We start from the raw sequence: 14009 nt of genomic DNA, 5'->3' as shown, positions 1-14009 counted from the left end.
TATATATATACTCTTCTAATTATCTATGTATTTATATTTCAGTATCCATCACTATTTAAAGGAATCTTGTCTCCTTGGAAAGGGTTACTACTGTATGGACCTCCAGGTAAAATAATTTCACTTCCCATTACTGATAAAACTTACAGTTGCTATTAATTTGTTGTTGCTATTTAACCCCAGGTCAGCCCTGTTTCATTAGACCAGTGCTCAGTGCTATTTTTGTCTTTAGTTTCTCGACATGTTATATGTAGAATAACATTATCCAGTATCTCATTCCTTATTGAAGGGTGTTGAGTGTAATTTGAGTGTGATCCGGTTACTATTTCAAGCATATCAAGTGACTGCAAAGAGATTCTTTTTGTTTGCTGAATTTCTCTTGCATTATTATTGTTTAGCTTTAGGTCAATCCCAACCAAGCAAATTTATGAGCAGTGACACTCCAGTCATGACTATCCAGTCATGTGTTCAAACATAATTTATCTAAGACTACATTATCTAAGAGATTCTAATTTCCAACTGTAGAGTGTTATTTGAAAGAAATGTGATTGCTATTTCTCGCTGACTGAACAACCGCATAGCTGTGATAATCTGTGTCAACAGCAAAAAAATTTAATACATTCATTTGACACAAGGAAAAAAGAATCTCCCATTGCAGTCCTTTGAACAGGTATGTCATCATTTGGAAATGTTACCTGTGACTATCATTCAGACTAAGTGTTACTTTATTTCACATTTTTTGCTTTATGGCAGGAAACTGGAGGCTGATAATGTATCTTTGTATACATTAGCAGGAGTGGCTGTGTGGGAAGTAGCTTGCTTACCAACCACATGGTTCCGGGTTCAGTCCCACTGTGTGGCACTTTGGGCAAGTGTCTTCTGCTATAGCCTCGGGCCGACCAAAGCCTTGTGAGTGCATTTGGTAGACGGAAACTGAAAGAAGCTTGTCATATATATATATATATATATATATGTGTGTGTGTGTGTGTGTGTGTGTGTGTGTGTGTTTGTGCGTCTGTGTTTGTCCCCCCAACATCGCTTGACAACCGATGGTGGTATGTTTACGTCCTCGTAACTTAGCGGTTCGGCAAAAGAGACCAATAGAATAAGTACTAGGCTTAGAAAGAATATGTCCTGGGGTCGATTTGCTCGACTAAAGGCGGAGCTCCAGCATGGCCACAGTCAAATGACTGAAACAAGTAAAAGAGTATAAAAGAGTAAAAGAATATACTGTGTCTTTATATAATTGTGTGACAGTCATGGCTGGAATATTTGTGATCATATGTCCACTACATCCATGTTGGCCTAGGGCTAAAATAATAACAACAGCCTAGGAAGGTTGAATGGAGAATTGATATAGGTAAGATCTATCTTCCTAAAATTCAGCAGAGAATCCACCACCGCAACATGTAGTCTCCCACTTATCAAATAATGATTCCATATTTATTAAGCAAAACTGTAGGTTCTGTGGAAACTGGGATTGCTTTTTGATGACAGAAAGTAATGGAAATACTTGAATTCGAGTTTATGGTCTATGATGCCGGGAACAAACAAAAACTCATGGTTTGGACACATCTCGGTCTTTGGAAGTGGGAAAATTATAGATGTGTTGTGGTTTAGACCAAATGTACTAAAGCTGTTGTTATCGTTGTTGCTATTGTTGTTGCTGAGCATGGTGGGCAAAATGTTTAACAGCATTTTGCCCCATCTTTACGTTCTGAGTTCAAATTCTGCCAAACTTGATTTTATCTCCCTTTCCTCCTTTTGAGGACAATAAAATAAGTTGATGTAATCGGCTTACGTCCTGCCTGAAATTACTGGCCTTGTTATTGTTGTTGTTGTTGTTATTGTCATTGCTATGCTGTTAGTGTTGTTGTTGCTGCCAGGGGTTTTCAAACTGTGATCCGCAAGGACAAGACAGTAGGTCCGTGGACAGCAAATACTTTTTATGGGCAATTTGATTTTATATATGTTCTTTAATCGAAATCTTTTAATTGACAATAAACCTATTTGTTAAATACTGTTAAATAAATAAATGTAAAAATATATGTTATTTTAAGCAAATATTTATGTATAAATTTCATAAGCGTTTAATATAAGCCTGAAATATAAAGGGGTCCGCAAGTCAAAAAGTTTGAAAACCCCTGGTTGCTGCTACTGCTGCTTAGACTATTTTCTCTTCAATGTCCATATTTCAGGAACTGGTAAAACATTGTTGGCCAAAGCTGTTGCTACAGAGTGTAACACAACATTCTTTAATATATCTGCCTCCAGTATAGTCAGCAAGTGGCGTGGGGATTCAGAGAAACTTGTCAGGGTAAGTCTCATAATCTTCTCTATTTTATTGATACCAACTCCAGGATTTAGTCTGGAACTCATTTATACTGATTTCTATTTACTGAATGGTTGAGTCCACCTAGTGTTATGACCCTTATATAGTACACAATTGGTACTTATTTTGTCGACCTTGAAAGGGTGAAAGGTAGTGTTGACCTCTGTAGAATTTGAACTCATGACACAAAGCCAAATGAAATGCTGCTAAGCATTTTGTTCCATGTTGACGACTCTGATAGCTCACTACCTTAATAATAATAATCATCATAATAATAATAATAATAATGATAATAATAATCTTTTCTACCAAAGGCACAAGGCCTGAAACTTTGGGAGAAGGGGCTAGTCAGTTACATTGACCCCCACTGTTCAACAGGTACTTATTTTATCGATTCCAAAAGGATGAAAGGCAGCAGCGGCGGCGGTGGTGATTATGATGATGCTGACAATGATGATTGTAGTCACAGTGCTGCCACTGCTTACGCCATTAACTTATATTCTTGGGGTATTTACTTAAAAGTAGGACCTTGCAAGAATATTATTGTTTACACATGTGAATATTTTAATGATAGAAGTTGTATATAGCCATTTGATCTACTACAAATAGCAAACAAATTCCCCGCCAATCACATTATACCTAACTTCTTAAAAAGAATAAAGGAAATATTATTTAATGTAATCCTTAATTCCCCTAAAACAGTGAGACTGTGATGGCCTGAATGTTTTGATTGGAGTTAACCTGGGCAAAACAACAACAACAACAATGGCAACAACTTAGTCCCAGCAGAACTTGGTTCTGGTGAATAAAATGTCTTAGCTTACAGTAGGTAGCTGAACTACCTTTGATCGTAGGTATCTTAAATTAGAGTTGACCTGGGGCTAAGCAACAAGAACCACAACAGTGCCGCCACTGCCATAGCCACAACTGCCTCTGCCACCACCACCACCACCACCATCACCACCACCAAGCATGTTATTGCTTGAACTGACATGAATTGTCAACCACATGGTTGCAAATCCACTACCCTACTCACTCAACCATCTGTGGTGATTCTTTTGATGATTTCATTCAGCCAATAAATATGGCAGTGAAGATCATAACTAAACAACTGATGAAAATGGTGAGTATAATAATTATTGTTGATAGAAACCCTTATCTATCTTATTTATATTGTGTATTTCTTCTAATTTTACTTGTTTCATTTTCTTTCCATTAAAGGTTTTATTTGAACTGGCACGATTCCATGCCCCCTCAACAATCTTTCTTGATGAACTGGACTCGCTCATGAGTCAGCGTGGATCAAATGGTCAAGGAGTGTAAGTTCTGCATTATTCAGTACTTCAGAATTAGAGGGTTTATTCAGCATTATAAGGCTTATTATGTATTGTTGAGTTGAAGTTACAATGTTGGTGCCATTGACCAGAGATAATCAGTGACCATAGGTGAGCAATACCTTACATACAATTGACCAGCATGGGCATATGAGCCTAGAAACAGCAGAGATAAACTGGCAGGAGCATGCCAAAGCTTTCACTCACCTGTGGATGAAAAATGAGGTTTACTATGTTATTTCATAATGTAATTAAAAATAAATTTATAATTGTTTGCTCATGAAGTTTTCTTCATGAATTTTGTGGACTCCCTGAATAGTAATCTGTGTGTCAGTCACAAATATAACAATTTATAATGAGTGTAATTGTTTGTTGTTTAGCTAGCACAAACTTCAACATATTGACACATTTCTTAACATACATCTTCAACATCATCATCGTTAACAATTCATTTTTTCATAGTGATATGCATTGCACATGTCTGCTCTAGAGCAGTGCCTTTACTCTTCATTTATTCCATTGTCGTCTCCTTCACAAATATTGGTTTCTTGTGATCAGTTTTAACCAGTTTGTCCTATGTTTTCTGGAGACTCCTTACATTGACTCCTTTCACTTGCTCTACTTGACACTTCTCTCAGCTATCATACTTCCTATGTATCACATGACCATAGCAGCACACACAAGCACACACACATGCACACACACACACACGCATGCACCCATCCAATTACACACACACATGCATATATACACCCATAAAGATAGCTAGAATATGTGTTAATGTGAGAGAATGTTAGAGACATTGAAAAAGAGAATGATTGAGAAAGATACCATGAAATAATTTATCAGAGGAATATAATTAAGTATAATATCAAGCAATAAGTACACACTGAGAAATTATGTGATTAAAAAAAAAAAAGCTTAATGAAGCTGTGATACCATTAACTAATGATATTATGTAATTGCTGTAATTACAGAGAACATGAAGGAAGCAGAAGGATGAAGACAGAATTGTTGGTTCAAATGGATGGTTTAGCAAAGACTGATGAACTTGTTTTTCTTCTGACAGCATCAAACCTTCCCTGGTCAGCTACTTCTTATTTTTGGGGTTGTCAGATGAATTCATTTGTTTTCTTTTTTTTTTTTTTTTTTTTTTTTTTTTTTTTTTCTTCTGGTTCTTTTGACTACTTGGCACTCCATCATTACGAGGCTGAAAAGAAGTAAAATTTATACAAAATTTCAAAACAATTAACAAAATTTTTGAGGAAGAATAGAACTACAAAAACTATGAAATGCAACAATAATATTTTTCATGTTTATTCAAATAACATTGGTAAAAATTAGGATATATGAAAGAAAAAAACTAAGGAATTTATCTGACTACCTAATATATAGTTTATGTTAAAAAACAGAAAGCAACCCCTCAGGAGATGGTATCAAACTTGTAGTTAGATGAGTTTGAACCTAGATTTTATATGCAGTTGTTGCATCTATTTCATGTAACCACACTAGATATACTTCCACTGAAACCAATAATGTTTTCACTCTTTACTCAGAGTGGGGTGAGCAGCAACCATGATACTTTTTAGGGCAGTGTTTCTCAACCAATTTTTACTTATGGACCCCTTTGATTTCTGTTTTACTCAGACAGACCCACCTATCCCTTTGATGTTTAAAAAAATTCTATAATATTTTTATAATTAAATATTATTAGGAAATGTATAAAAGAAATTGTTAAAATATTTTGTGTGTTGTAAAAGTAAAACCAATTTTGCTGCAGATAAATTTTAATAAAGAAATCTTATATGGCCACCCAAGGGTCATATTGACCCTGGTTGAAGACCACTGTTTTAGGGTCTCTTTGACTGGTGACAGGTAGAGAGAATGCGACCCTTTGACAAAATACTGGGGCAGAATAGTTGTAATAGAATAATCTGTGTTACCAGTTGCCATGATAGTCAGGTCAGTGATAGAGTGTGATTTAAGGAAGACTTGGTTGCTATGTCTTGCAGATTTTGACTGTATAGAAACTACTTAGTCCAAAGTGGTGATACAGCATCCCTATCATATTTTGAATCCCTTGAGCATTGTGCAATAAGGAAGTCTCAGTGAAGTTAGTTGAAGGTAAAACAAAATTAAGACAGTTTCCAAATAATATAATTGTAGTTTGGAAGACAATAGGGGTGACAATAGGAGAAGAGATGAGTATCAAGTAGTTTTAGGAGAAGAGGTAAACAGTCAACAATATTTAACCAGTTAGCATTTAAAGCAGTCATATATGGCCAAAACCTCCTATCTGTTTTATGTTCCAATCGGTCCGATCCGACCTCTCACACCAACTCTACAATGTTATTTTAAAAATAAACATTCATATCATCAAAACCTGAAAGCTGTGAGATAATGCATGATTAATTCAAAAGAATGTGAATAAATAAGCATTACATTTGACTGAGTAATCTGTATACTAAAGTATTACATTAATAGAAGTTATTATAATGTTATAAAAGAGTGTGAGGGTGGACTTAGCTCAACATTTGGTCAACTCTTATACTCTGCAGTACTGTAGGCTCATTTTCATGACACATCCGTCTTACACCAGCCACACGAATGCTGCTGCAGTAGCATCAGCCTCTGAAACAATCTTCTGTCATTAAAAAATCCCTATTCTACACCTCCTTTGTTCAAGCTAGTTTGATGATCAATCCAGGTAGAAACTTCGCACCTTTTTGTTTTATTACCTGTAATCATATACAGTTTGGTGTAAGGAAGGGCATCCAACCTTAGAAACCAAGTCAAAACAGACTGGAGCCTGGTGCAGCTCTCCAGCTTACCAGCTCCAGTCATGCTAACATGAAAAATGAACTCTAAATGATGATGATGTTGAGGAACTGTCCCCATTAGATGTATGGGCTCAAAGTAGAACCCAGTGTATCAGCCAGTTATGTCTGAAAAATTCAAAAGAGTGTTTGTTCTCTCAATTTTTGAAACTTTGTATTCTGTGCACCAAGATTTATTGCTTCTTCTGTTTGTCACTTTTATCAATAATCAAGTTGACACAACATTTATTGAATGTGTAGATCTTGGTATCAAGCATCATCAAGACAATATGTATTTGACAGAGCAACAGATCTGTGGAGCAAACCTAGTAATTTCACTGAATACTTGCATACCATAAACTACTTCATTCTAACCGGGACCTTGAAATCCTTATAACATCACCTTTCATTTTAGGGAGTTGGACAATGCCATGTTACGGCGTCTAGAGAAACGTATCCTTGTTGGTTTACCAAAGAAAGAAGCACGTCAGGCCATGTTTAACCTGTTTCTCCCAAACGTTGTTACTTCAGATGAAGGAGGACCTAAACTTTGCACTGATCTGGACTACGATTTATTGGCACAGGTATGAATGATTGAGTTCTTTCTTGAGTTCTATATTCTCATTACTTGTAAATTGTTCTATTCTGTACATACATATATATGTATGCATATGTTTGTTATTTCTTTACTGCTCACAATGAGACAAACAAGGACAGACAAACGGATGAAGTCGATTATATCAACCCCAGTGCATAACTGGTACTTATTTAATCAACCCCAAAAGGATACATGGCAAAGTTGACCTCGGCGAAATTTGAACTCAGAGTGTAGAGGCAGACGAAATACCACTAAGCATTTCGCCCAGTGTGCTAATGTTTCTGCCAGCTCACCGCCTTCATGTATGCATATGTTTGTGTGTGACAATATGTACATGTGTGTGTGTGTGTCCAACCAATACCAGCATGAAAAACAGACATTAGATGATGTTGATGACGATGATGGTGCTATAAATGAAAATAACGAATAAACAATTCACCAACAATTGAACAAGTTGTACCAAATTAATGATATACCATGGAGATATAAATTGCCAAAAATCATGGAAATCTGAAAAAACTTTTGACTCAACCAAGTGTGTGTATGTGTGTGTGTGTAGTATGCATTTATGTGTGTATTTGCATCTATGTATTGATTGATTGAGAAATTGTGTATAGGATGTTGTTTGCAATAAATTTTAACTTAACCAAAATTTCACTTTCAATAATTCTTAAAGACTCTCAAGAAATGGGGAGGTTGTTTTAAGAAATTGAGAGTTAATTTCTCAAGTTGATTAAGTTAATTTTCATCCAAAGAATTGCTCTTGTTTTGATGACAAGAAGAGAACCTTCCATTTAAATTATATCAAGAACTCAGTCTGAGTTATATTTACATTTTTAAAATCTATATACAAAATCTATCATTATTTTCTCAGAAAACTGAAGGCTATTCTGGATCTGATATCAAACTTGTCTGTAAAGAAGCTGCCATGAGACCAATGAGGAAAATATTTGACATCCTAGAGAATAATACAGCAGGTCAGCACTTATTGTTTATAATATTCTAATATTCAGCATTCCTGCTGCTGTTGTTGGTGTTGTTGTTGTTGTGTAGTCCCAGTCACACCTGACTTAAACAGACTCGTGGTTAAAGACATTTAAGCAGTAACCACCTTACTTTTTTTTTGCATATTTATGTCTGCTCTTCCTTTTCTGAAGATAGTTGGATGTAATTTAAGATGTGATTTAGCTTCTAATTCTAGCTGATTGAATGTGTGTATTACCAGTGTTGTTGTTGTTAATGTTGGGTAGCCCATGGTCAGCAGTATGATCAGAAGCACTCCATCCCTGCTTACCCTGTTTTTTCTGTTTATCATTATAATTTCCTCTTTGGTCAAGCATTCATCAGCTTTTTCAAGTTTCACTTGAAAAGGAAAGTGAGGGTAAAGAGCGAAGTGCTGCCCACCAGCAATTTTGTTGAAAGGCGGATGTATGTGGCGAGAATGGTAATTCTCTTATTTCATTTGCTTTATCTAGCGTAATGTTGCTACTCTTAATTAGTTTTCCTCTTTTCAGCATTGCTTTGGCACATTTTTCAAGGCTAAATTTGCCTTTTATCCTTTCAAAGCCAATAACATAAGTACTAGTTGAGCACTGGGGGTTAATTTAATCAATTAACTCCATCCCACCAAATTCTGAGAGAACAATGCATGTCATCAAAGTGACACAGGGGTACAAATATACAAAGCCCAATATACTCATTATTATTATTATTATTGAGTGAGAGAGCAGCACTTGCTATTAAAGTGACATTGGGGTACAAATATATGAAGCCCAATTTTCCCATCATGAATACCTGACTAATAAGGGTACATCAAGCACATGCATCACAACCACATGTGCAAATCATGGTGACCTTATATCAAGATAGACAGTGCATGACCTTGCAGGTTGGGCCTAGTTAGAATTTTTTGCTGGTTGAGCAGCCCTTCCTGCTCAAAGGGTCCCTGAATAAGGTTTGTGTAAGGATAATGAAGAAAACAGCCATGTTTCCAGAGATGAATTATTCAAACCCCAAAAAATTCCTCTCAGCACATGGCTATAATGCTCCACAACTACTTCTGCTCATGTTCACAGATGCACATATCATCAGCCACTAAGGGACACGCTCAACTGGTTAAGGTCAAGCAACTGACAAGGAAATCTGTGTATTATTATTATTATTATTATTATTATTATTATCAAGCCAAGCTGGTAGAATCATTAGCATGCCAGGCAAAATGCTTAGTGGCATTTCATCCGTCTTTATGTTCTGAGTTCAAATTCCACCGAGATTGAATTTGCCTTTCATCCTTTCAGGGTCGATAAATTAAGTACCAGTAAAACACTGGGTTCGATGTAATCAATTAGCTCCTCCCCTTCAAATTTAAGGCTGTATGCCTTTAGTAGAAAGGATTATTATTATTATTATTATTATTTCATCAATCATCATCATCATTGTTTGTTTGTGTATTTTGTAGATAAGGAATTGAATATACAACTAGACACACTGACAACCTATGATGTCGAGATGGCATTGGAACGAACCAAACCTTCTGCTAGGGGACTGGTGGACCAATATGCTGCCTGGCAAAAGGAGTTTGAATCTGTATAAAATCTTATTTATTAGATTTTAATCTATTATTCATATATTTATTTGTTTCTATTTTATACACTTTTCTTTTCTATCAATAAAATGTTAAAAAAGCTGTGCGATGAAATTTATATTATTGAGTAGAAATATGTATATATGCATGAATGTATGCATGTATGTATGTATACATGTATGTATGTGATTATGTATCTATCTATCTATCTATATGTATATATAAAATTTAGATTCAGGTGAATATGGTACTTAAGTTTAGGCACCAGAAATAAGTATGGTATTATCCATACAGTTTCAAAATAAGGTGATTAAAATCAAAATAAGCAACAAGGATATCTAAAGTTAATGCAGTACGATCATTTCATGTAACTAGCCTGTATGGTCTGGCTAAGTCAAAATCCATTTTTGTATTCTTCCTTTCTACTTGGAGACTTTAAATGTTGTTATAAAAGTATGTCCTTCTGTTGAAATGTAATTTCATTAGATTTCTATATCTTTGTGCAGCTGAGGATTGCTCTGCATTTTACATTTGATGTAATGTTCACATTGCTTAATTAAATGGAGTCACATGAAACGAGCATACTGCATTAACTTTGGATATCCTTGTTGCTTATTTTGATATATGTATATATATATATATATATATATATCAAATGTAATTTAGATGCCGTTGAATTAGGTACTTAAATTGAGGCACCTTGATGGGACAAACTTATTTGCACTCTCAGACAATATTAGGTGATTATCAAAGGGTTAAGTTCTGATCTTTGTTGATCTTAAAATGTGTTTTGAGGCCTCCATTAAATTTGCTAACCTTTTGGCATACATCGCATTGAAAGGTGTGCACAGTCATATAGGCAGAATATTTATGTGTGTGTTCAAAAACAGTCGGTACTGTTTGGTTATCTCACCCTCCCCCCATTAAAATTTGGATTATCTCCCCCCAACTAAAAAATTGTTTAACCCTCAAAAAAAAAAAATTAAAAAGATTAATAAACATGCAAAGTGAAAAGATTAGACATCTTATTGAATCTGATAATATTTTCATAACAAATCATATAAATCTGAAAAAATTAATAAACATGAAGACTGAAAAAATCAAGCATCTTTTGAATCTCTTTTACTTGTTTCAGTCATTTGACTGTGGCCATGCTGGAGCACCGCCTTTAGTCTAGCAAATCGACTAGTACTCATCCTATCAGTCTCTTTTGCCAAACCACTAAGTTACGGGGACATAAACACACCAGCATCGGTTGTCAAGCGATGTTGAGGGGACAAACACAGACACGAGGCCAAAAGCCAACAATGTGTTGTAGTATTGAATCAAAAGGATCTACCTCTTTTAATCCATTCTCTTGTCACTACATAAACTCAACTTTTTAGTGGGGAGATAACCCAAGTTTTTAATGGCAATTTTTTAATGATGTGAGATAACCAGAAAGTAACAAATAGTCTATGCCAAAGGATGACTCTACATAGATCCCAGATTAAAATTTGGTAATACAAAAATAGCATTTAGCGAACACATTGACATTTACGCCACTAACGAACAACCCAACTTCAGAATTTTTCCTCTCTATTAATTTTAGGAACAATGCAACCTATAATCCGCACATTAGCAAAGAGTTATATTTTGTCGCAAAATATAAACCCCTTTTGAATGCTCCCACTACAGATAACACTACTACAAGGGCCTTTGAATAACACCCACGCAAATATTAAAAACGATTTATTCAGAACAGTCACTACCCATGAATTTATTCAGAACAATTTCAATCACTACTGCTATAACCAGAACAGGTCACTTTTAGGTCACTTGACCATTTAAGAAGACTCTACCAACAGTCTACTACTGTCATACCACTCCCATCTTCTTCTTCTTCTTCACTGTCTCCTTCCTCAGCTACTGCTGCTTAAACAATCAAAATCTAGAACCAACATCCCTCATTAAATATTTCTTCAGATCTGCTACTATCTACCTACCGAGCTTTCACAAAAGAAAAAAGAGAGAGAGACAGAAAAAAGGAAAATGTCCACCTATTTGTAAACTATGGAAATATTTTAAAAAACATTTCATTTAATTTTTCCACAATTTAATTGTTCTTCATGCTTTGCTCTAAGTTGAAAATGTCGCAAAGGCTGAAACCAGTACTAAAATGTTCTTCATGGTAAAATTATTTTAGCATTTTCTAACCGCTGAAATGTTCTTCGCTCCACCTCAAATTGAATGTTTGGGCCAGTCTCGAGTGAAGATGTAACAGTCACAAAAAGTCTCTGTGACCCAGGGTAACACTTTCTCACCCAACATTTCCGCATAAACTTCACTGTTGACCTTGATGTCAACATCAATGAAGGTCAAGGGAGACTTGGACCCATCAGATGCAACTACGGCCCACACCATGACTGAAGCTGACTTCTGACTGCGTAAATGACTCCTGCTACCTTCGAGTAAGCCTCCTGCATTACGTTCATAAAGCCTGTCATTCTGCCTGTTGGTAACTGTCTCCACAGTGAGAGATCTTCTCGTCGGACCAGATCAACACTTTGTTAGTGACACTCTTCATCTTAGCTAACATGGTTTTACTCCTGTCGAGCTGTTGAAACTAACTGTCGGGATTGTTTCTTGTATGCAATTAGCTTTAAATCCTCTTTAAAAAATCCTATGCTTTGATGATTTCAAAATATCAAGAGCTTTTGCAGTTTTTCTTGCACTCCTGTGGGGATTTTAGTTCATTCACTTCTTCACAGCTTCAACAGTTTGTTTGGTACGAATTGATCGTTTCCTACCAGGAATTGTCTTGCTAGAGATAACAGTTGATTCGACTCCATATATCGTTTCCAAGTATCGAACACTGTTTTACGGCACACATTCGACTGTTTTGTTATGTCCTTGTTGCTCACTGCAGCTGTTTTCAAAGTGAGAATCTGGTCACGTTTTGCATACAAACCTGTCATAGACGAATGAAACAATAGACACATGAACAAAAGACATATGCAAATATTAATGTAAAATGTAGATAATAATATTTGCCACTTAAATGTGGCTAACCCCTAAGGGTGAATGCTACTGTAGCTTGTAGCTCCAGGGGAACATCTCCTCCAGCTGGCTATTGACACATTTTCTGTGCCCTGTCCATATTTGCAAAGGGAAATCATCCTTCCCATCGTCGATCTGACGTGATACGTCCGGACCCGGGTTTCTGGGTATTTACCCTTCGTCAGCGTACGACAATTACCGATCTTCTACTACTACTACTACTACTACTACTACTACTACTACTACTACTGTTGCTGCTGCTGCTACTACTCGAAAAAATTCATCATCGTCACCCTGACCACCACCACCATCACCATCATCATCATCGTCGTCGTCATTGTCATCATCATAATCATTATTATCATGTCATTTTACCATGCCGGCTTGGGTTTGATGTCTCTATAGATTTTTATGATTGAGAATTAACTGAGGAAGACTGTAAACGAAAAATATTTACTAATGTCGTTGAGATGTGGAGCAGTTTAAGAAGATATGATACAGTGAATTTGTAAGATATGGTGAATTTGGCAGAAAACACAACCTTGTAGAGTAAACAGAGAGAAATGTTATATCACTGACTTATGATGAATCTTAAAGAAAATATGCTACAGTAGTGCAATACACGGAGGAATGTTATGTCACGGAATTGTTCAATGATGTGTCTTACAGAAAATATGATCCTTTTTTAAAATCGATTTGTCATGGTTGGAAGGGCATTGCTTATAGCTCATCATTTCTTTTATGGCATCTGAGACAACTGAGAAAAACAGGAGGCGTTATTTTCAAACTGAAGGCCTGATCTAAATGCTTGCAACAGGCGAGATTCCTTTAAAGGTAGCCATGGATCATGTAAAATTATCAGAGATGGATTAAGTCTGCTGCCAATGGTGCAGAGACTCTGTGAGAAGTGTTATATCACTGTCATAACTACCACATGCTAGTATGGGACAATATTTTAGAGTGACGTAAGATATACGCCAATTAGAATAATATTGCTGTTGCTGCTGCTCTTGTTTAGACCATGGTCTTTATTGATAAAAGAGTTTTATAATCAAACATATTCATTCTGTGACCATTACATATTTTGGAATACATAAAGGCGACGAGTTGGTAGAATAGTTGGCGTAGGAGTGGCAGTGTGGTAAGTAGCTCGCTTACGAACCACATGGTTCCGGGTTCTGTCCCACTGCGTGGCACCTTGGGCAAGTGTCTTCTACTATAGCCTCGGGCCGACCAAAGCTTTGTGAGTGGATTTGGTAGACGGAAACTGAAAGAAGCCCGTCGTATATATGTATATATGTGTATATAT

At 36.0% G+C, this 14009-nt stretch overlaps 1 protein-coding gene across 1 annotated transcript in view; it reads left to right on the top strand.

The window, feature by feature from the left end:
• Positions 1-9749, top strand: part of LOC106867330 (katanin p60 ATPase-containing subunit A-like 2) — a 47599-nt gene extending 37850 nt beyond the window's left edge. The window contains exons 9-15 of the mRNA XM_014912171.2: positions 43-106; positions 2196-2314; positions 3551-3648; positions 4641-4748; positions 6895-7063; positions 7952-8054; positions 9536-9749. Coding sequence (XP_014767657.1) covers positions 43-106; positions 2196-2314; positions 3551-3648; positions 4641-4748; positions 6895-7063; positions 7952-8054; positions 9536-9669 — 795 coding nt within the window. The 3' untranslated portion in view covers positions 9670-9749. The remainder of the gene's footprint in view (positions 1-42; positions 107-2195; positions 2315-3550; positions 3649-4640; positions 4749-6894; positions 7064-7951; positions 8055-9535) is intronic.
• Positions 9750-14009: the final 4260 nt, after the last annotated feature.

This window comes from Octopus bimaculoides, chromosome 3 (assembly GCF_001194135.2).
Source record: "Octopus bimaculoides isolate UCB-OBI-ISO-001 chromosome 3, ASM119413v2, whole genome shotgun sequence".
Taxonomy (NCBI): domain Eukaryota; kingdom Metazoa; phylum Mollusca; class Cephalopoda; order Octopoda; family Octopodidae; genus Octopus; species Octopus bimaculoides.
This window is presented reverse-complemented; position numbering and strand designations above follow the sequence as displayed.